At 40.8% G+C, this 21,135-nt stretch overlaps 1 protein-coding gene across 4 annotated transcripts in view; it reads left to right on the top strand.

Annotated features, from left to right (window-relative positions):
• BCO2 (beta-carotene oxygenase 2) overlaps window positions 1–21,135 on the top strand; it is a 64,033-nt gene that overhangs the window by 29,788 nt on the left and 13,110 nt on the right. For 3 of the 4 annotated variants that reach the window (XM_070426035.1, XM_070426034.1, XM_070426037.1), the window contains exons 5-8: window positions 5,496–5,598; window positions 10,987–11,115; window positions 12,269–12,429; window positions 13,859–14,026. In XM_070426035.1, coding sequence (XP_070282136.1) covers window positions 5,496–5,598; window positions 10,987–11,115; window positions 12,269–12,429; window positions 13,859–14,026 — 561 coding nt within the window. The remainder of the gene's footprint in view (window positions 1–5,495; window positions 5,599–10,986; window positions 11,116–12,268; window positions 12,430–13,858; window positions 14,027–21,135) is intronic. The other variant, XM_070426036.1, reaches the window with a different exon arrangement.

Genomic DNA, 21,135 nt, shown 5'->3' with positions numbered 1-21,135 from the left:
TTCATGAGGGATATTGGCCTGTAATTCTCTTTCATTGTGATGTCTTTACCTGGTTTTGGTATTAGGGTGATGCTGGCTTCATAGAATGAGCTTGGAAGCGTTCCTTCCTCTTGAATTTTTTGTAGTAGTCTGAGGAGGGTAGGTTTTAGTTCTTCCTTGAATGTTTGGTAGAACTCCCCTGTGAAGCCGTCTGGCCCTGGGCTTTTGTTTGCTGGAAGCTTTCTGATGACTGCTTCAATTTCTTCCATAGTTATTGGCCTATTGAGGTTTTTAGATTCTTCCTGATTGAGTTTTGGAATGTTGTATTTTTCTAGGAATTTGTCCATTTCCTCCAGGTTGTCCAGTTTGTTGGAGTAGAGTTGCTCGTAGTATTGTTTAACAATCATTTGTATTTCTGTGGGGTCTGTTGTTATTTCGCCTCTATCATTTCTGATTTGGTTTATTTGGGACCTCTCTCTTTGCTTCTTGGTGAGCCTGGCTAGGGGTTTGTCAATCTTGTTTATCCTTTCAAAGAACCAGCTCTTGGTTTCATTGATTTTCTGTATTGTTTTTTTGGTCTCTATTTCATTGATTTCTGCTCTAATCTTTATTATCTCCTTCCTTCTGCTCACTCTGGGGTTTTCTTGTTGCTCTCTTTCTAATTCTTTGAGTTGTAGAGTTAGATGATTGACTACCATTTTTTCTTGTTTTTTGAGATAGGCCTGTAGAGCTATAAACTTCCCTCTCAGGACTGCTTTCATTGTGTCCCAGAGGTTTTGGATTGTTGTGTTTTCATTGTCATTAGTGTCCAGGATGTTTTTAATTTCTTCTTTGATGTCATCGGTAACCCAATCAATATTTAATAACATGCTATTCAGCTTCCAAGTGTTTGAGTATTTGGGGTTGTTTTTATTGTAGTTTATTTCTAACATTATGCCATCGTGGTCTGTGAAGAAGCTTTTTATGATTTCAATCTTCTTGAATTTGTGGAGACTTTGCTTGTGACCCAATATGTGGTCTATTTTTGAATATGTCCCATGAGCACCTGAGAGGAATGTATATTCCGCAGCTGTGGGGTGAAGTGTTCTGAAGATGTCAATTAAGTCCATCTGATCTAGTGAGTCATTTAGGATTGCTGTTTCTTTGCTGAGTTTTTGTCTAGCGGATTTATCCAGTGATGTCAGTGGTGTATTAAAGTCCCCTACTATGATTGTATTGTTGTCGATCTCTCCCCTGATATCTTCCAGAAGTTTTCTTATGTATGTGGGTGCTCCTGCATTGGGTGCATATATGTTTACCAGGGTTATATCTTCTTGTTGTATTGATCCCTTTAGTATTATGAAGTGGCCTTCCTTATCTCTGGTTATGGCCTTCACTTTGAGATGTACTTTGTCAGATATAAGTATTGCTACCCCAGCTTTCTTTTCCTTTCCATTTGCGTGAAAGATATTTTTCCATCCCTTCACTTTCAGTCTGTGTGAGTCCCTTCTAATGAGGTGGGTCTCTTGTAGACAGCAGATGTATGGGTCATGTTTTTTTATCCATTCAGCCACTCGATGTCTTTTGGTTGGAGCATTTAGTCCATTTACATTTAAAGTTATTATTGAAAGGTATTTGTTTGTAGCCATTTCTTTTTGTGTGTGTGTGTGTGGCTGTTTTCTTTCTGAGCTTGATATTTCTTCTTTTTACACCAGTCCCTTTAGCATTTCTTGCATGGCTGGCTTGGTGGTGATAAACTCCCTTAGCCCTTTTTTGTCTGTGAAGCTTCTTATTTCCCCTTCAATTTTGAATGATAGCCTTGCTGGATAGAGTATTCTTGGATTCAGTCCTTTGCTTTGCATCACTTTGTAGATTTCCGTCCATTCTTTTCTGGCCTGATGTGTTTCTGTTGAGAAATCATTTGATAATCTAATGGGAGATCCCTTGTATGTTACTTTCCGTCTCTCTCTTGCAGCCTGTAAGATTCTCTCTTTATCCTGAACATTTGCCATGGTAATTATGATGTGTCTTGGTGTGGGTCTTTTCGGGTTCACCTTGTTTGGGACTCTCTGGGCTTGTGTGACTTTTTTCTTCCCCACCTCAGGGAAGTTTTCTGATATTATTTCTTCGAATAGGTTTTCTAATCCATGTTCATCTTTCTGTTGTTCTGGCACCCCTATTATTCGTATGTTGTTTCGTTTCATGTTGTCCCAAAGCTCCCTTAGGCTCTCCTCCTGTCTTTTAATTTTTTTCTCCATTTGCCGTACAGTTTGAGTGTGTTTTGCTTCCTTGTCTTCTAATTCACTAATTCGGTCCTCCGCTTCTCCCAGTCTACTGTTGATACTTTCAATGGAGTTTTTTATTGAAGCTATGTCACTCTTCATTTCTTCTTGGGACTTACTTAAGTTGTTGATTTTTTCATCTGTTTCTTCTAGCTTCTTGCATAAGTAGTTGAGTTTTTCATCTGTTTCTTCTTGCTTCTTGAACATGTGGTGCATGTACTCTAGGAACCTTATTCTGAATTCTTTTTCCGTCATGTTGCATATCTCTGTCTCACTTAGCTGCTTTTCTGGCGAGTCCTCCTTTTCTTTCCTTTGGGGGTTTCTTTGCCTACCCATGTTTGATCTCGCTGACATATGTAGATGTTGAGGTGTTCAGTGGCTGCTCCCTGGGTGGCAGGGGCTCCTTGGGTTGTGGTTGCTGCTCAGACGGTTGCGGTAGCAGCTGCTTTCCAGTTGGCAGCAGCTCCTCTGGTGGGTGTTGTTCACAGCTGTGTTGGCTCTTCTGGCTGGTGGGGGGAGGCTTCACGTACAGTTGCTGTTCCACAGACAGAGGGTGTGGTGATCAGGAGGCTGTGGTGATCAGGAGGCTGCGGTGATCAGGGGGCTGCTGTTGCTTGGATCTGCTGCGTTGATTTAAAGGCACAAAATACAACAGAGCAAGGCACAACGTACCAGGCACTGAACACAAGTATATTCACAATATTAATAACTCCAAATAAAGGTGACCAACCGAATTAAGAGAATTAGGGGATAAGGGAGAAAGAAGAGAAGAAGATAAAAGAGAGAACAGAAAAGAAAAATAAGAAAAAAACAAACAAAAAAGGAGTGCAAAAATAGAATTGGGAAAAAAGAGGGGGGAAAAAAGAGAGCGAAAAAAGAGAATGAAGTAGAAGTGGGGAAGAGACTCCCCGTATGAGGAGCAAACTCCAATAGAACTGCCACTAATCTCAACAAATTCCAGCAACAGATCCCTGGAGATGAATGCAAACTACAAACCACCAATAATATCCAGAGGGGTAAGGGAAAACAGAAGCACAAAAATAGCTGGGGTGGGGTGGGGGAGGGAAGGGAAAAACCAGCAGAAAAAAAAAAGAAAAAGAAAAAGAAAAAGAAAAACAACCTCACAACCAGTCCTAAAAAAGAAGAAAAAACACAAAACAAAACAAACAAACAAATTTAAAAAAAAAAAAAAAAAAAAAAAAAAAAAAGCCCAATATATTCAACAATCAAGAAAACAATAGAAAGATAAGAGAGAAAAAAAAATGGTTGGAAAGTGAAGAAGGATAAAGAATAGGTGTATAAGGATTTAGAGCAGTAGATTGGAAATAGGATATATAAGTAGGGTGGAATTAGACAGGGGGTAAAAAGAGGGAATTGGGAAGGTCTGGAGCAGGAATAGGGTAAGAGAAACAGGACACCAAAAGGGGAAAAGTAAGGAAGAGGGTTTTAGCAAAGAGGTGGAATTGAGATAGGGAAAATTAATGCTAAAGGAACGATGAAAATAGAATGGAGAACACTAATCCCAAAAGAAAATAAAGAGAAAATAAAATGGCACTTTAAAAAATGGTAAAATGGTAGGAGTAATAATACTGGTTAAAAATAAAAATGTGGTAATTGAAAGGGTAAAATCAGGTGATGGAAAAAGAAGAAAAAGAGAAAAAAAAATTGGTTTCTTAGTAAAAAGGTGAAAAAATTAAAAAGAAAAAGAAAAAGAAAAAATTTGCAGTAGTGATGGTCTTTCGGTTCTTCTACTCTTCAGCCTGGTTCGCCTCAGTCCTGCCAGGTATTTAGGAGGGTGTTGAATTTGCCTGCATTACACTGTTCCTCCGTGTTGTAAATCACAGTCCTGATTTTAAAGCAGGCCGTATTTGTGATCCAGTCTGCCTTAATTTGTATTCCCCTAAGAGTCAGTTTGTGGCTCAACCTCTGGGTGGCAGTGTTTTTGGGTTGGCCTCTGAGGCTATACAGCTTCTCTATCCTTTTTTAATCCTTACCCTGCTCTGTGTTGTTGGTGGGACTGAAAATCCCTCTATAGGCCAGACCCTGGTAACTCCCAGGGACTAATCAGCTTGTTTTAGTCCTTTATCTCATACAGGGTGGAATCTGGGTGTGGCTGTGCTCCTTGCCTAGGGGGCTGGGGGGAGGAATTCCACCCTCTGGAGGAATGGCTGCCCCAGTCCTGGGCCCAGGGGGGTCTCAGCACTCAATTCGCTGCCACCTCCTCCGGCTCCCCCTCTTTCCTCAGCCTCTCCCCAGATTCCCCTCGTCTGCACCTTCACCCTCTCTTCAGCACAGGTGAGTGTCTGTATCCGAACTGTCCTATGAGCAGGGTTCAGTGAAAACAAAGAAACAGACAAACGCCGGCCGGCCGCGGAAACGCTCCTCTTACCGGTCTGGGAAACGCTCCTCTTACCAGCACTGCATGGTCTGGGAAACGCTCCTCTCTTATGGGCACTGCACGGTCTGATCAGTTCCTCAGGATGCCCCCTTTAGTCTCAGTTCTCCGCAATCACAAAATCCAAATCTCAAATCTCCTGGCGCCAGCAAACCCGCGGAACTCCTTACCCTGGTCAGGGTCTGTGTCAGTCCCAAGAGACGCGGCTGTCTGCCATGCGGTCTCCCTCCGACCCTCTGGGCTCAGGTCTGGCAAACTTTCCTGCCCAGATCCCTGGTTTTTAACCTTTCCAGGGGAGGTCTGCCCTTCCAGGCTGCAAGCCGTCTCACCAGCTGAGTAAATTTGCCAATTCGGGGTGGGTGTTATTAGTTTCAGCTGCTTACTCCGTTTGCTCCGGGACAAGACCTGGGACGCGTCTGCCTATATCGCCGCCATCTTGCTTCCTCCCATTTATTTTTCTTTAGAAGGGAAAATGATTCTTTTTAAAATATATTTTATTGACTTTTTACAGAGAGGAAGGGAGAGGGATAGAGAGTTAGAAACATCAATGAGAGAGAAACATTGATCAGCTGCCTCCTGCACACCTCCTACTGGGGATGTGCCCGCAACCAAGGTACATGCCCTTGACCGGAATCGAACCTGGGACCCTTGAGTCTGAAGGCCGACGCTCTCTCCATTGAGCCAAACCAGTTAGGGCAGGGAAAATGATTTTGATTTCTCAGAGGTGAGATATTAGGGCTCAGGGCTGTAGTTTTCATATCTTATTTTAAAGGTATTTGACACATCTCTACTGTTTACGCATCTAAATAAAGATCTGCCAATGTAATGTTTAAAAGTTTCTGATGGTCTTCAATTTGCAGGTAGACTGGAGCAAATTCATTGCTGTGAATGGAGCAACTGCACATCCTCATTATGACCCAGACGGAACTGCATACAACATGGGGAACTCCTATGGGCCACATGGTAAAGTGGGATGGAAGTCTTTTTAAAAATAATTCGAAGTTAATATCTTCCTGGGGTTCCATTGTGGTTAAGATGTAAACCTATGAAACTTTATTTGAAAAGTTCAGAAAAAATCTCCGAAATGGCATTACTGAACTTAAAGTACATAATTTATCATTGAGTACGTACTCTGCGGTCCTTTTGCACATATGCTTAGCAGCTGATTTTCTATTTGACCTTCTCAGCATCACTCACATTTTTATGTTCCATTGTGCTTTTTGGCTCACAAGCATTGTAGGGATTTTCTGTATGTATTTCTCAAACTTGAATTTTGATAAAGTACCATATTGTAAGTATAAGCAATTTAGAATTCTGCAGCAAAGATGTAGACAAGATACATTGTCTATCACATAGGTAGGAATTTATTTTTATAATGGGATTAATACAGTACAAAGTAAGTTAAAGTTACAGTGCAGTTGCATTTACAACCACATACATCACACCTCTTTCCTGGTCACCCACTTCCCCAACTGCCTACCTATCTGCTCCAGAAAGTTCTCATAGCTAATAATGATAGCTAACATTTACTGAATGCTTAGTATGTGCTGGCATTAAACATTTTTCTAGGTATTTTCTCATTTAATCCTTTAACACTTATCTGAGAAAGGTGTTATTATTTCTTTTTTAAATATGTTTTTATTGACTTTTTAGAGAGAGAGGAATGGAGAGGAATAGAGAGATAAAAACATCAATGAGAGAGGAATATCATCGATTGGCTGCCTCCTGCACAACCCCTACTGGGGATCGAGCCAGCAACTGAAATATGTGCCCTTGACCGGATTCGAACCTGGGTCCGTTCAGTCCGCAGGCTGATGCTGTATCCACTGAGCAAAACCAGCTAGGGCTTATTACTTCTTTTTATAGATAGTGGGCCTTGACAAGGTTTAAGATACTTGCTTAGGCAAGCTTCTAAGTGTCTAAAACCAGACTTGGCACCAAGTCTGAAACACACACACTCTGTAGACCACCTTAATAATTATTCACCTCTGAGTACAGAAGGGACTCAGGACATGCAAATTCATGTTCCTATAACTGAGCACACATGTCTGTGTTTGAATGAAATGTGTATTAGATATTTCTGACTAGCTTATCTGTCAATCAGTCTTCTATAACCTATAAAGCTTTTGTATAGGTTAATGTGTAACTTTGGTAAACAATTGGCCTTGTGAGTTGTTCATCTGTTCCTCTCCATATTTACACATGGGTGTATGTGAAAATGAATACTGCGGGATTGTTTTTTACTGGCTCAAGTAGAGATGGGGTACCCAGCTATCTCTCTTCTTTATTATCTGTCCTCAGGTAGGAATGTATTCTTTACAGCTGTAATAGGAAGCAGCAAACATCCCTTTTAAGTACTGTTTAACCATTCTGAATTATATATTCTAAAACAGTCGTTAGATCAGTCATTCTCAGCCTGTAGTGTGTCTAAGAATCATCTGGAATGCTTCTTAGCAATGTAGGTCACTGAGCTTCATCTTCCGAGATAGTGGTTCAGTAGACCCAAAAAGGGGCCAAGAATTTAACAGCTCCTCATCTCTTGGTGCATTTTAACAAGGTCCCCGATGATTTTGGCTCAAGCAGCCCTTAGATCTTTGAGAAACCCTTCTGGCACTTACCAGACGCTGTGCTTGTTACTTTGCCTCAGTTTGCTGTTTAAAGAGTCCTGAAGAGTTTCCAGGTTAGATGAACTGTATTGGGCAAGTCATTCCTCTGCTGGGTGTTTCCTGGGTGTCTCTGCCTCGAGTATGCATGCCATCATGACTTGCAGATAGAACAGTTCATGACTAGTTGTGTTTAAATGTAGTGGATTGAGTAATCATTAATTATCCAAATGCCGAGACAGGAAATTGTTTTATCTTCCAATCTCAACTGAAACTAAATTTACTTTTTTTTCTTAATTATTTGATTCAGTGAGAAGTTTAAGAACTGGCACTCAATTGTACATATGATTGCAGGGAGTTCAACAACCTAAGACAGGGGTGGGCAACCTTTTTGTGAGTGCATGCCAAAACCAGAAAAATCTCTGACTCAAAATTCTTCTGCGTGCCAACCCTAATTTTTTGAGAACATGTTATGCCCACTTGATATCTCTTAAGGTGTACGTATGTGAAGAACCTTGAAGAAATAATAAAATTCATTCGAGTGACAAAAACACAGTATATGATGATGAAAAATACTTTTATTTTTTAATGTATACATGGACACTGATAGTCCGACAGAAAACTTTCTGACTCTGTTTGATATTATCAGTGGGACTTTTGCTGCTGCATCACTGATGACAGAGATTTTATATCAGGTTTATATTTCGTGACCTTCAGAGATATGCACGAGCTACTACTTTCATCCATCAGGCTACTCCTATTACAAGACTTAACAAAATTCATCACTGAGAACAAAGATTCACAAGCGTATGTGGATGAAAACATGGAGAGTAACGCTGTTGCAAAGTTTTTTAAACAGAAAAAATTTTCTGGAATGGCATTCCAAGTCCTCAATAGTTTGTTTTCGACACTTCTCTCTGGTACTCCTGTCTCTAATCGCTTTTTTTCAATGTTTTCCAAGTCAACTCTAATGTCAATAAATTTCTGCTTCCAAATTGAGCTACTCTGAAATTCAATCAACTGCACTTCAAAGTCAGCCATGTCTATCCATGAAAACATTTGTAAGTTTAGTTCCTCCAGTTTCATGCTGTTTGGAAACCTCATGAATTTTGCTGTCTCTTCCAGTTCTCTGAATTTTGCAAATCTTGAGAAGAACTGCTCAATAGTTGACTCAATGATGTTTAAAAACAGCTTTTGAAGGCTTTGACAGTCTGTTCTGTCATCTTTTGGGAGGTCTTTGATGTGCCTCTTGAGGTTTGGGAAATATCTAAATCTCTCACCATCCACATCCCTCTTAAAGACTTTCAGTTTTCTTTTTAAAAACATTTATGTAACCAAACATAACATCAAGTGTCTTGCCAGTTCCTTGTAATTTAACATTTAAGTCACTCAAATGTTCGCAAAAATTGTAAATGGAAGATTATAATAGAGGGTTTCGCGTGCCAGCAAAAGTTACTGGCATGCCATGTTTGGCATGCATGCCAGGGGTTGCCCACCCCTGACCTAGGATGTGTTTGGGGGAAATTTAGAGATTCTTGTTATATTAAAGTGCTTGCTTAGTGATTTCTAACTCTAGTAAGTAACAGGCTTTTAACTGTTTTAGCTTTTACAGATATTTCAAAAGATGTTTTAAAATTAACAAAAGTTTTCTAAAACATTAATCAATCCAACTAGTTCTTAATAATATTGTAAAATTATATAACACTAGAGGCCCAGTACACAAATTCGTGCACAGGTGGGGTCTGGCCGGCCCACCCTGATCAGGCTGATAGGGCCGGGGTTGGCTGGCTGGCCCTGACCTCTGGTTGAACTCCCGGTCTAGGGGTGAATTTGCATATTAGCCTTTTATTATATAGGATTATTATTATTATTATTATTATTGTGTGTGTGAAAACAAAATTATATATTTCTTTTGGAGAGAAGGGTTTATGTAGGATAATTTATGCATCTGAATATAAACCTGTTATTTCTACAAAATAATTTAGAATTATGATAAGGTTTATTATTTGAATAGGTTTTGGCCAATAGTCAATAAAAGAGTGCTCTGTGGTTGTGAAGGGCCACAAAAACAAAGAAATAAAGACAACAACACAGAATAAAGAATAAAGTCAATGGAACTCTAGAAAAACATTAAGCAAATTTTAGTGTTCAAATAAAAAACTCTCCCTTTTTAAAAGTATCTATGATAACTGGGTAACTAATCAGGGTGCCTGGGATTAGACCTAATACTTTGGTGAATGTAGGACAGAGACACTGTAAACTAACTCCTGGCTGAGATTCTTTGCATTTGTTCTTCTCTCCTCTTGGAAGGCATTTCTCCAAGATATCACCAAACTCTCTTCCTCATCTCCTTCATAATTTTATTCAAATGTCATTTTCTTATGAAGCCTTCCCAGACCACCATATTTAAAATTGTAAATAATAGGACCCATCCTTGTACACTTACTCCGGATCCCCATTTTCTGGTTTATTTTCAATTACAGCTTTTATCATCATCTGAAGCATTATATTTTTACATATTGTATGATTTATTAGAATTTGAGCTTTATAAAAGAAGAGTTCCATTGATTTTATTCTTTATTCTGTGTTGTTGTCTTTATTTCTTTATTTTTGTGGCCCTTCACAACCACAGAGCACTCTTTTATTGACTATTGGCCAAAACCTAATCAAATAATAAACCTTATTATTTGTCAATTTTGTACACTGGTATATACAAGTGTCTAGAATAAGGTATTTATGACACGAAGAAGAGTGCCTGCAATATAATTGACACTCAACAAGTACTTGTTGAATAAACTAATAGAGAACTGTATGGTAATCTTGTTCCAAAAAAAGTTTAGTGGTTGCAAAATACTACAAGTTACCCAAGTTCTTTAGGACCTACATTGGCAATTATAATATTACCAGGAAGATCATTTAATATGACCTCAATATTTGTTCATTCATTGAATGATTTAACAAACATGTTGTTAGTCAATCCACTAATAGCTATTTATAGTGTACTCACTAAATGTATGTCTTTGGTACTGAGGATGCAAAGGTGGAGCAGATAAATCTGCTCTTGAAAAGCTCTAGTTGTTTATCTGCTTCTCCCAGTAGAAACAGACAAGCAAGGAGATAATTATAATACAATGAGATAAGTGCTATGACTATATAAGAGAGGGCATAGAGGAGGGGCACCAAATGACTTGGGGTGGGGAAGACTGAGGGAAGGTTTCTTGAGTGGATGGGTACCTGAGTTGATTCTTGAAGTAGTAGTAATAGTCAGATGAATGATTGCATGAATGAATGTTGATGAGACGGGATGAGATGGGGCCTAAAGCAACCTCAAGGACCCAGAGAACTGGAGAGAAGGATTTGGACACGGATGCAACTAGAGATTGTAGTCGCTGCATTTGGGTAGTGGGGAGAGCGATGAATAGAATTTGAGGGTATTCCTGGCTGCTAAGCTTATTTTTTTCCTATGAAATAGAAATTGAGTTCATTTTCAGGGTGTGAGAGGATAACTATTTGAGAATATTACAATATAATAAACTTGGTGGATTACTTTGGGTGTGGTGTTTGAAAATCTTAGCTAATGACTTTCATAAAGTTCATACGTTTTTGATATCTAAGTCTGTTTGAAATATGGGTGTCATGCCATTGCATAAATCTCTTAACTGCTTTTGCTTAGTCCATAAGTTCAAGGGTTATCTTTTATTCTTAGGATATATGTAAAATTGTTAAGACAGAATTTTCCATTTTCCAGGTTCTTGCTATAATATTATTCGGATTCCTCCAGAAAAGGGGGATCTTGAAGATACAATCCATGGAGCCCAAGTGATATGTTCGATTGCTTCTGCACAGAGTTTTAAACCTTCTTATTACCATAGTTTTGGTGAGTCCAGAGATGAAGCAAATTGCAATGGGGCCTGCTTTAGTGTCACGGTACCTGAGGCAAATACTATGTTAATACAGTTTATCAGAGTATAGTAACATTTTGGATCAAGGTTGCATTTTAATGCCACTTAAATTTATTCTGGTTAGTAATATATACTTCTTTCCCTAACCAACTGGCTGCTTGAAAGAATAGCTATTTTAGTACAAGCAATCACTAAAAAATTAATTGACAACATCAAGAGTGAACCATAATGTAAACAATGAACTTTGGGTGATTATGATGAGTCAATGTAGGTTCATTTATAATAATAAAAACATAATATGCTAATTAGACCAGTCATCCTTCTGAATGAAGCCAAGGCTTCGAGGGAAGCCCAAGTCCTGGGTGCCAGAGGGAAGCCAGTGCTGGCAGCCAGGGGATGGAAGGCCTACTCTTGCACGAATTTCGTGCATTGGGTCTCTAGTCAATTATAAGAAATGTACTACTCCGGTGGGGGATGTCGATAATGGAGAGGCTATGCATGTGTGGGGGATAAGAGGTATATGGAAATCTCTGTACATTTCCCTCAGTTTTATTCCGAACCTAAAACTGTTCTAAAAAGTTGAAGTCTTAATTTAAAAAAAATTTGACCATAAAAAATTAATCGACACGATTCAAAATTTTAGGTAACTTTAAAGACCACAAATAAAGATCTTGACTATATTTTTTGGGGAAATTCATATTCTATATAGATTGCTTTAGCTTTTTCTCAGAAGATTTATCTTCTGTATTCTAAACCTTTATAGACAATCTGCTCCTGGGTCCTTACCCCTGGTATAAATAGCAAAAGGATTATGGAATAAAGGTTCAGATCACAAATCAACTTTCATATTATGCTTCTTTACTTGTTCTTAAACCACAACAATTTTTAAAAAAAGAAAAAAAGTGAATATAGTGCACTCAACCAAACTATTCTAAGCACTTCCCTTTTTAAAGTAGGAACAGGAAATCTGTGTAACAAAGCTGGGAAACAGGGAGAATTACTTTTGGCCCGCCTTTGTCTGGGTCAGCAGTCATGTGTGCCAACATTCAAACATGTTCCCTTAACTGTCACGTGGCAGACAACTCTAGTTTACCAAATAACACTTTAATGTTTGCTGGAACCTTTTAGGAATGACAAAGAACTACATAATCTTCATTGAACAACCTCTAAAAATGAATCTGTGGAAAATAGTCACTTCTAAAATTCGGGGAAAGGCCTTCTCAGATGGAATAAGCTGGGAGCCCCAGTATAACACACGGTTTCATGTGGTGAATAAGCACACTGGACAGGTGGAGTATTTTGAATATTTTTATCATGAAAATGATTGGAAACAAAGGCACATTTCCACTTGCTTGATTTTTACTTTCACTGGGCATTACTTGCATGACTCTTAATCAAGGATAGTACCTTCTTTCATAGGTAGGACTAGCTACTCATTAATTAACACAGTGGATTTAGCACAGTGGTTCCCAAACTTATTTGGCCTACTGCCCCAGAAAAAATATTACTCAGCCCCTGGAAATTAATTTTTTTTAAATTTTAATAGCAGTTACTCATCGCCCCCAAATGCACCTGTGGCCATCACCGCCCCCCTGGGTGGTAGCGCCCACTTTGGGAATCACTGATTTAGCATATTAGAACATTGTAGGAGATGGCTTTATCCCTTAAATTATCTGATTTAATTAAAATGGCATCTAGAAACCCTCTTAGCATGGACTTTTCCATATCATATTTGCAAAAGAGGATATTGTTCATGCAAAGTCCCTCTGTAACTTTTGCAATGATACTTTAATTAGTTGCTTTTACAACTTCTTGGTACACAAATATGATAGTCCTACTGAAGTCTAATATCTTTCTATTAATAGCACTATTATATCTGTTTATTTTTCCCCTCTCTAAAGAGATAGTATCCTAAATTTACCGTACTGTCATTTTATTACGAAAATTCCATGTTAATAATGAATGCATTTTTCAAAGAATTAACCACTTAAATTTATCATGTTACTTAATAGCAGTGTTTTTTTTTATTTCCATGTCTTTTTAAAAAAATTCTTTATTGTTTGAAGTATTACATATAGTATTACATATGTCTCCTTTTTCCCCATTGACCTCTCCCTGGCCACCCTCACACCCCCACACATGTCCTCACCTAGCAGTGTTTTTTTTTTTTTAATGTTTTTATTGATTTTTAGAGAGAGAGGAAGGGAGAGGAAGAGAGAGAGAAACATCAATGTGAGAGCAGAACATCAATTGACTGCCTCCTGCCCGCTCCCTACCTGGGATCGAGCCTGCAACTTAGGCATGTGTCCTGACTGGGAATCAAACTGGCAACCTTTTGGTGCATGGGACGATGCCCAGACAACTGAGCCACACCAGCCAGGGCAGCAGTGTTTTCTATTTAACCATGTAGAGTTCAGGATCAAAACACTGGAGTTAGTTGTAATAGTCAATTGGTCTGTATTAAACAGCCCCAGTTTGTGGATTAATATGAGGTGAGATGGCTTAAGCAAGCAATGGTTAAATCAAACCATATTTGCTTCTACATTGCAAATTTTACCTTTTGCACTTATATGGCCTGTCACATAACAGGGAGAAATATTAATTCGAGCTTGGTGCATCTGTTCTCTAAAGAAAGAAGAAAAGAAAAGAAAAGAAAAAAAAGAAAAGAAAAGGAAAGAAAAGTAAATGTCTCTTTCATTGTTTATATTTTCCCTGCAGCTTCTTCCAGGGATGTACTACAGTAAACCTTTTGTTACTTTTCATCAAATCAATGCTTTTGAGGACCAGGACTGTGTTGTAATTGATTTGTGCTGTCAAGATAATGGAAGAAACCTAGAAGTTTACCAACTACAGAATCTTAGGAAAGCTGGGGAAGGGCTTGATCAGGTAAACATCATTGATTTTCTGGTGTCATCAAAATAATTTTGAACTAGCCAAGTCCTGGTTTTGGCTATGTAACCTTAGAAATAGCTATTTCTCTTATCTCTTTGGCAAATATGGGAGGAGAATAGTTTAAAAGACACAGCTTTGTCGCTTATTCATTTAATACTTGTAAATAATTTGAAGTACTTACTTAATACCTAATAGAAAGCACGTAAAAAAAACCCCAAGAGATGTTTTGAAGCTGTGATTATTTGCTGATTACACTTGACCACTAAATATATTTCAATTTACTGGAAGGGACAGCAAAATGGACCATAACTTTAATTCTCTGATAAAGTGTATCATTTCATCTACCCGAAGATTTAACTTTTTTTTTCTGATATTAAATCCAATTTAAGATTTTTCCTGGGGTATGTACTACAAACTATTTTTAGCTAGAGTTTTTTTTAAATTTTGTTTTATTGCTTAAAGTATTACAAAGAGTATTACATATGTCTCCTCCCCCACCCCCCCTTGACATTCCCCCGGCCTCCCCTACCCCCCAGTGTCTTATGTCCATTGGTTATGCTTATATGCATGCATACAAGCCCTTCGGTTCAACCCTTATCCCCCCAACCCTCCCCAGCCTTCCTGCTGTAGTTTGACAGTCTGTTCGATGCTGCTCTGCCTCTGTATCAATTTTTGTTCATCAGTTTATAATGGTCTTTATTATCCATAAATGAGTGAGATCATGTGGTATTTTTCTTTCATTGACTGGCTTATTTCTCTTAGCATAATGCTCTCCAGTTCCATCCATGCTGTTGCAAATGGTAAGAATTCCTTCTTTTTTACAGCAGCATAGTATTCCATCGTGTAGATGTACCACAGTTTTCTAATCCATTTATCTACTGATGGGCACTTAGGCTGTTTCCAGATCTTCGCTATGGTAAATTGTGCTGCTATGAACATAGGGATGCATATATCCTTTCTGATTGGTGTTTCTGGTTTCTTGGGGTATATTCCTAGAAGTGGGATCACTGGGTCAAATGGGAGTTTCATTTTTAACTTTTTGAGGAAACTCCATACTGTCTTCCATAGTGGCTGCACCAGTCTGCATTCCCACCAGCAGTGCACGAGTATTCCCTTTTCTCCGCATCATCTCCAGCACTCGTCGTTTGTTGATTTGTTGATGATAGCCATTCTGACAGATTTGAGATGAGACCTCGTTGTTGTTTTGATTTGCATCTCTCGGATGATTAGTGACTTTGAGCATGTTTTCATATGTCTCTTGGCTTTCTGAATGTCCTCTTTTGAAAAGTGTCTATTTAGGTCCTTTGCCCATTTTTTGATTGGATTGTTTATCTTCCTTTTGTTAAGTTGTATGAATTCCCTATAAATGTTGGAAATTAATAGCTAGAGTTTTATTTTGAAATCTTTTAAAAACATTGCTTTTAAAATTTACTTATACTTACTAATCTTATTTATGTTATTATAGCTGTTTGATAGGTCTTGAAAGCTGTAGTATAAGCCTGCTGACTCTTTTCTTTTTAAAAGGATGCCTAAGTTTTTCTTAGCCTTTTGCATTTCCATAAATTCAATATATCAATCTTTTACTTTATGAATAAAACATTGTGTAACCTATTTCAGACATCTTCCTATGCTAAAGTCATAAAAATATTCTTTTATATTACTTTCCAGAAGAAGTTTTAATTCTAAAAATTAAGTATCCATATAGGTCTTATTGCTCTGACTCTATATTCAGTTCCACTGGTGTCTTGTGCCAGTACGACATTCTTCTAATTACTATCCCTGTATTTAAAAAATCTTGATGTTTAGTAGATCAAGTCCTCCTAATTTTTTTCTGTAGTGAGTGTTATGGTCATTCCTGGCCCTTTACAATTTTGTGTAAATTTTAGAGTCAACTTCACACACACACAGACACACACACACACACACACACATACACACACACCACAAAAACAAAAAACTTGTCAGATTTTAATGTATTTGTTGGTTTTCTTTTTCTTGCCTATTTACTGGACTTCTAGTACAGTGTTGAATGTAAGTGGCATCTTTATCTACTTCCCAGTTTGACAGGAAAACATTTCAACATTTTACCATTAAGAATGCTGTTTGCTGTAGATTAAAAAAACACCTAATAGCTCAGCTGGTTTGGCTCAGTGGCTGAGCATCGACCCATGAACCAAGAGGTCACTGGTTCGATTCCAGGTCAGGGCACATGCCCAGGTTTGGACTTGATCATCAGTCAGGGGCATGCAGGAGGCAGCCAATCAATGATGTTTCTCTATCACCAATGTTTCTCTTTCTTTCTCTCTCTCTCTCTCTCTCTCTCTCTCTCTCTCTCTCTCTCTCTCAATAAAAACACATTAAAAACACCCCAACACTAACAGACTTTGCTTTCTAGAGAAGTTTTAGGTTTAAAGGAAAATAAGAAAATACAGCGAGTTTTCCATATAATCCCTTCCTTTTATCTCCCCAATTTCTCCTGTTATTAACATCTGCCTTGGTGTGGTTCGTTTGTTATAACCGATGAACTAATATTGATACTCTATTACTAAAGTCCATAGTTTACATTAGAGTCACTCTGTCTGCTGTGCATTCTATAGGTTTTAACAAATGCATATTGTCATGTATCCACCTTTATAGTATAATTTCAGCACCCTAAAACGACCATATTCCACCTATTCTTTTTTTAAATTTTAAATTCTTTATTGTTTAAAGTATTACATATAGTATTACAACGTCTCCTTTTTCCCCCATTGAGCTCTTCCCAGCCACCCCTACCCCCCAGCACATGCCCTGACCCCCCTAGTGTCTGTGTCCATTGGTTATGCTTATATGCATGCATACAAGTCCTTTGGTTGGTCTCTTATCCCCCCACCCCCAAACCTATTCTTTTTTTAAAAATTATTATCGACAGTATTGCAGATATCCCCCATTTCCCCTCCTCCCTTTGCCCACCTCCACCCAGCCTTCCCTTTTTCCAGGTATTTAAAAATAATTTTTATTGTTATTCTACCTATTCTTACCTCCTCAGTTCCCTCACCCTTGGCAACTACTAATCTTTTTACTGTCTCTATAGTTTTTCCTTTTCCAGAATGTCATATAGTTGGATTATACAGTATGTAGCCTTTTCAGACTGACTTCTTTCACCTAACAATATGCCTTTAAGGTTTCTCCATGTCTTTTAGTGGCTTCATAGCTAATTTCTTTTCATTGCTAAATAATATTCTAGTGTATGAATGTACCACACCTTGCCCATTTACCTGTGGAAAAAATATCTTGGTTGATTTCTATTTTTGGCACTTATGAATAAAATTGCTATAAACATTTATCTGCAGGTTTCAACTGTGTCTATTCTGCTCTTAAACCTAGCCACCAAGTTCTTCAACTCATTGCATTTTTCAGTTCTAGAATTTTGATTTTGTTTTCTTTGATAATTTCTAGTTCTGTGCTATAATGCTTGATGTAAAAGATTTTCCTTAAACATATTTAGAATAAAGTCTGATAACTCTATTATCTGGATTCCCTGTGGCTTTGTTTCTATCATCTGTTGTTTACTCTTTTTTTCTATCATGCTCTCTTGCTTTCTCATAGGTTGGTTAATTTTTATCATATACAGAATATTGTGTTTAAAAATTGTAGAAATATTTTGAGATCCAGGATTTTGTTATCTTCCTTTAGAGATTTTCATTTGTTTCTGGCAGATGGCTAGGGTACATTATCAATTCCAGATATTCTTTTTGTTTTAATTTTATTTTTTGATTATAGTTTACATTCAACACTTTTTTTGTATTAGTTTCAGGAGTACAACACAGTGGATAGACATTCATATAGGTTACAAAGTGATCCCTCTGATAATTCAAGTGCCCACCTGGCACCATAGTTATTACAATACTAGAGGCCCGGTGCACAAAAATTTGTGCACTCGGGGGGAGGATCCCTCAGCCCGGCCTGTGCCCTCTCGCAGTCTGGGACCCCTCGGGAGATAACAACCTGTTGGCTTAGGCCTGCTCCCGGGTGGCAGAGGGCAGGCCCAATCCCTAGGTGCAGCCCCTGGTTGGGCTCAGAGCAGGGCTGATTGGGGAGTTGGAGTGCCGACCCCTGTGATGCACAGAGCAGGGCGGATCGGGAGGTTGCGATGCCACCCTCAGTTACGCTCAGGGTAGGGCCGATTGGGGGATTGGGGCACCGGCCCCTCTCACACTCAAGGCAGGGTCGATGGGGAGGTTGCGGCACCACCCCCTGTCCACGCACAGAGCAGGGCCAATCAGGGGGTTAGGGCGCTGCCCCCGTCACTCACAGAGCAGGGCCCATCAGGGGGGTTGGGGCTCCATACCCTGTCACGCACACAGCAGGGTCGATCAGGGGGTTGGGGAGCTCCCCCTTGTCATGCACAGAGCAGGGCTCATCAAGGGGTTGGGGAGCTCTCCCCACTACATACAGAGCAGGGCCGATCAGGGGGTTGAGGAGCTTCCCCCTGTCACTCACAGAGTAGGGCCGATAAGGGAGTTGGGGCACCGCCCCCTGTCACACACAGAGCAGGGCCGATCAGGGGGTTGGGGCGCCACACCCTGTCACACTCGGGGCAGGGCCGATGGGTAGGTTATGGCTCTACCCCATCACACACAGAGCAGGGCCCGTGGGGGGCTGTTGGGGCTCCATCCTCTATCACCCACAGAGCAGGGCCGATCAGGGGCTTGGGGCGCTGCCACTGTCACACTCAGGGCAGGGCCGATGGGGAGGTTATGGCTCTACCCCATCACACACAGAGCAAGGCCGATCAGGGGGTTGGGGCGCCGCACCCTGTCACACACAGAGCCGCAGGGCGATCAGGGGGTTGGGGAGCTCCCCCCATCAGGCACAGAGCAGGGCTGATCAGGGGGTTGGGGTGCCTTCCCCCGCCTCCTGTCACAAACAGAGCCGCAGGGCGATCAGGGGGTTTGGGCACTGCCCCCTGTCACGCTGATCCCGGTGCTGGGAGGCATATTACCCTTTTACTATATAGGATAGAGGCCTGGTGCACAGGTGGGGGTTGGCTGGTTTGCCCTGAAGGGTGTCCTGGATCAGGGTGGGGGTCCCCACTGGAGTGCCTGGCCAGCCTGGGTGAGGGGCTGATGGCTGTTTGCAGCTGGGCACACCCCCTTCAGGGTGGGGGTCCCCACTGGGGTACCTGGCCAGTCTGGGTGAGGGGCTGAGGGCTGTTTTCAGGCTGCTGGGTGACTGAAGCTCCCAACCGCTCTTTTTTCTTTTTTATTCTGGGCCAGCTTTAGCTCTGAGGCTTGGCTCCAGCTCTGAGACCTCGGCTGCTGAAAGCAGGTATCTGGTTTGTTTGGGTTCTATAATCGAAACACTGTTTCAACTCCAGCTCTGAGATCCTGGCTGGCTGAAAGCAGGTTTCTGGAGCTTGTTTAGCTTCTATATTTGTAACAATGTTTCAAACTGCAAGCTCAGAGGCTGGCAATGGCAGGCAGAGAACGTTGGCTTCCTCCATCACTGAAGCATGCAAGCCTCCTGTTCGCTTCAAGCTGCCTGGCTGCCGGCCGCCATCTTGGCTGGCAGTTAATTTGCATATTGCCCTGATTAGCCAATGGGAAGGGTAGCGGAGGTACGGCTAATTACCATGTTTCTCTTTTATTAGATAGGACTAGAGGCCCAGTGCACGAAATTCCTGCACTGGTAAAGTCCCTAATAGCTACCGACTGCTGGGCAGGTACTCCCTCCCTTCCCTTGGCTGGCTCCACCCCCTGGTCGAACTTCCAGAGGAACTCCCGGTCGAGGAGACAATTTGCATACTATGCTTTTATTATGTAAGATTGTTAACTATATTCCCTGTGCTTTACCTGACATCATATACCTATTTTGTGGCTACCAATTAGTACTTCTTAATCTTATCACCCTTTTTTACCCCATCCCTCAAAATGGCCTCCATTAGTTTGTTTTCTGTAACTATAAATCTGTTTCTGTTTTGTTTTTTAGATTCTACATATAAGTAATATCTTACAGTATTTGTCTCTGTCTGGCTTATTTCATTTAGCATAATACCTAGGTCCATCCATGCTATCACAAATGGTAAGATTTCATTATTTATTTATTTACTAGAGGCCCGGTGCACAAAATTTGTGCACTCGGTGGGCGGGGGGGTGCGTCCCTCAGCCCAGCCTGCGCCCATTTGCAGTCCAGGACCCCTTGGGGGATGTCCACCTGTTGACTTAGGCCCACTCCCCGGGGGATCAGGCTTAAGCTTGCAGCCAGACATCCTCTGATAGCCAGGGAGCCCTCGGGGGATGTCTGACTAAAGGCTTAAGCCCCCAAGGGATCGGGCCTAAACTGTTAGTTAGACATTCTTAGTGCTGCCATGGAGGTGGGAGAGGCTGCTGCCACCACCTCCCCACTGGCCAGCCATGAGCCAGCTTCTGGCTGAGTGGCACTACTCCTTGGTCTGACCTAAACCCTAGAGATTAGTACTTCATTTTACAACTTTTTCTCGGTTTATAGGCAGCAGCAAACTCAGACCACACAGTCGGGTGTGCGCCCAGACCCTCCCACCCTCCGATGCCATGGGGATCGCTCCTCGCAGGCCAGCTGGCTACCCCGGCCCCAGTGGGGCCCGGGGTTGCCATCTGGCCTGCGCCCGGGCCCTCCCGCCCCTGCCGCCCTCTGATCACCATGGGGATCGCTCTGCGCAGGCCAGCCGGCAACCCCAGCCCCTGGGGTCGGGTTTGCTGCCGGCTTTCCAATGGCGATCACCGGCTGGGGGTGGGGAAAGGCGGCCTTTGCCCACTCCCTAGCTCTTGCCTGCCGCCTGGGTTGCCGATCACCATTCTTCAGTCCTTCCCCTTTCGCCTCCCATCATTGGGCGCATGCAAATTATCCGCCATCTTTGTTGGCGGTTAACCGCCATCTTAGTTGGCAGTTGATTTGCATAAGGATATGCTGATTAGCCAATGGGAAGGGTAGCGGTCGTACGCTAATTACCATGTTTCTCTTTTATTAGTGTAGATTAGATTTCATTATTTTTTCATGGCTGAGTAATATTTCATTTTATATATATATATATATATATCATAACTTAAAAAATATTTTTATTGATTTTTAAAGAGAGAGAGGGG

This window comes from Myotis yumanensis, unplaced genomic scaffold, assembly GCF_028538775.1.
Source record: "Myotis yumanensis isolate MYYU_CA2020_CCGP unplaced genomic scaffold, mMyoYum1.0.hap1 SCAF_10, whole genome shotgun sequence".
Taxonomy (NCBI): domain Eukaryota; kingdom Metazoa; phylum Chordata; class Mammalia; order Chiroptera; family Vespertilionidae; genus Myotis; species Myotis yumanensis.
Note: the sequence above shows the minus strand (reverse complement) of the source record. Positions and strands in the feature narration are given on the sequence as shown.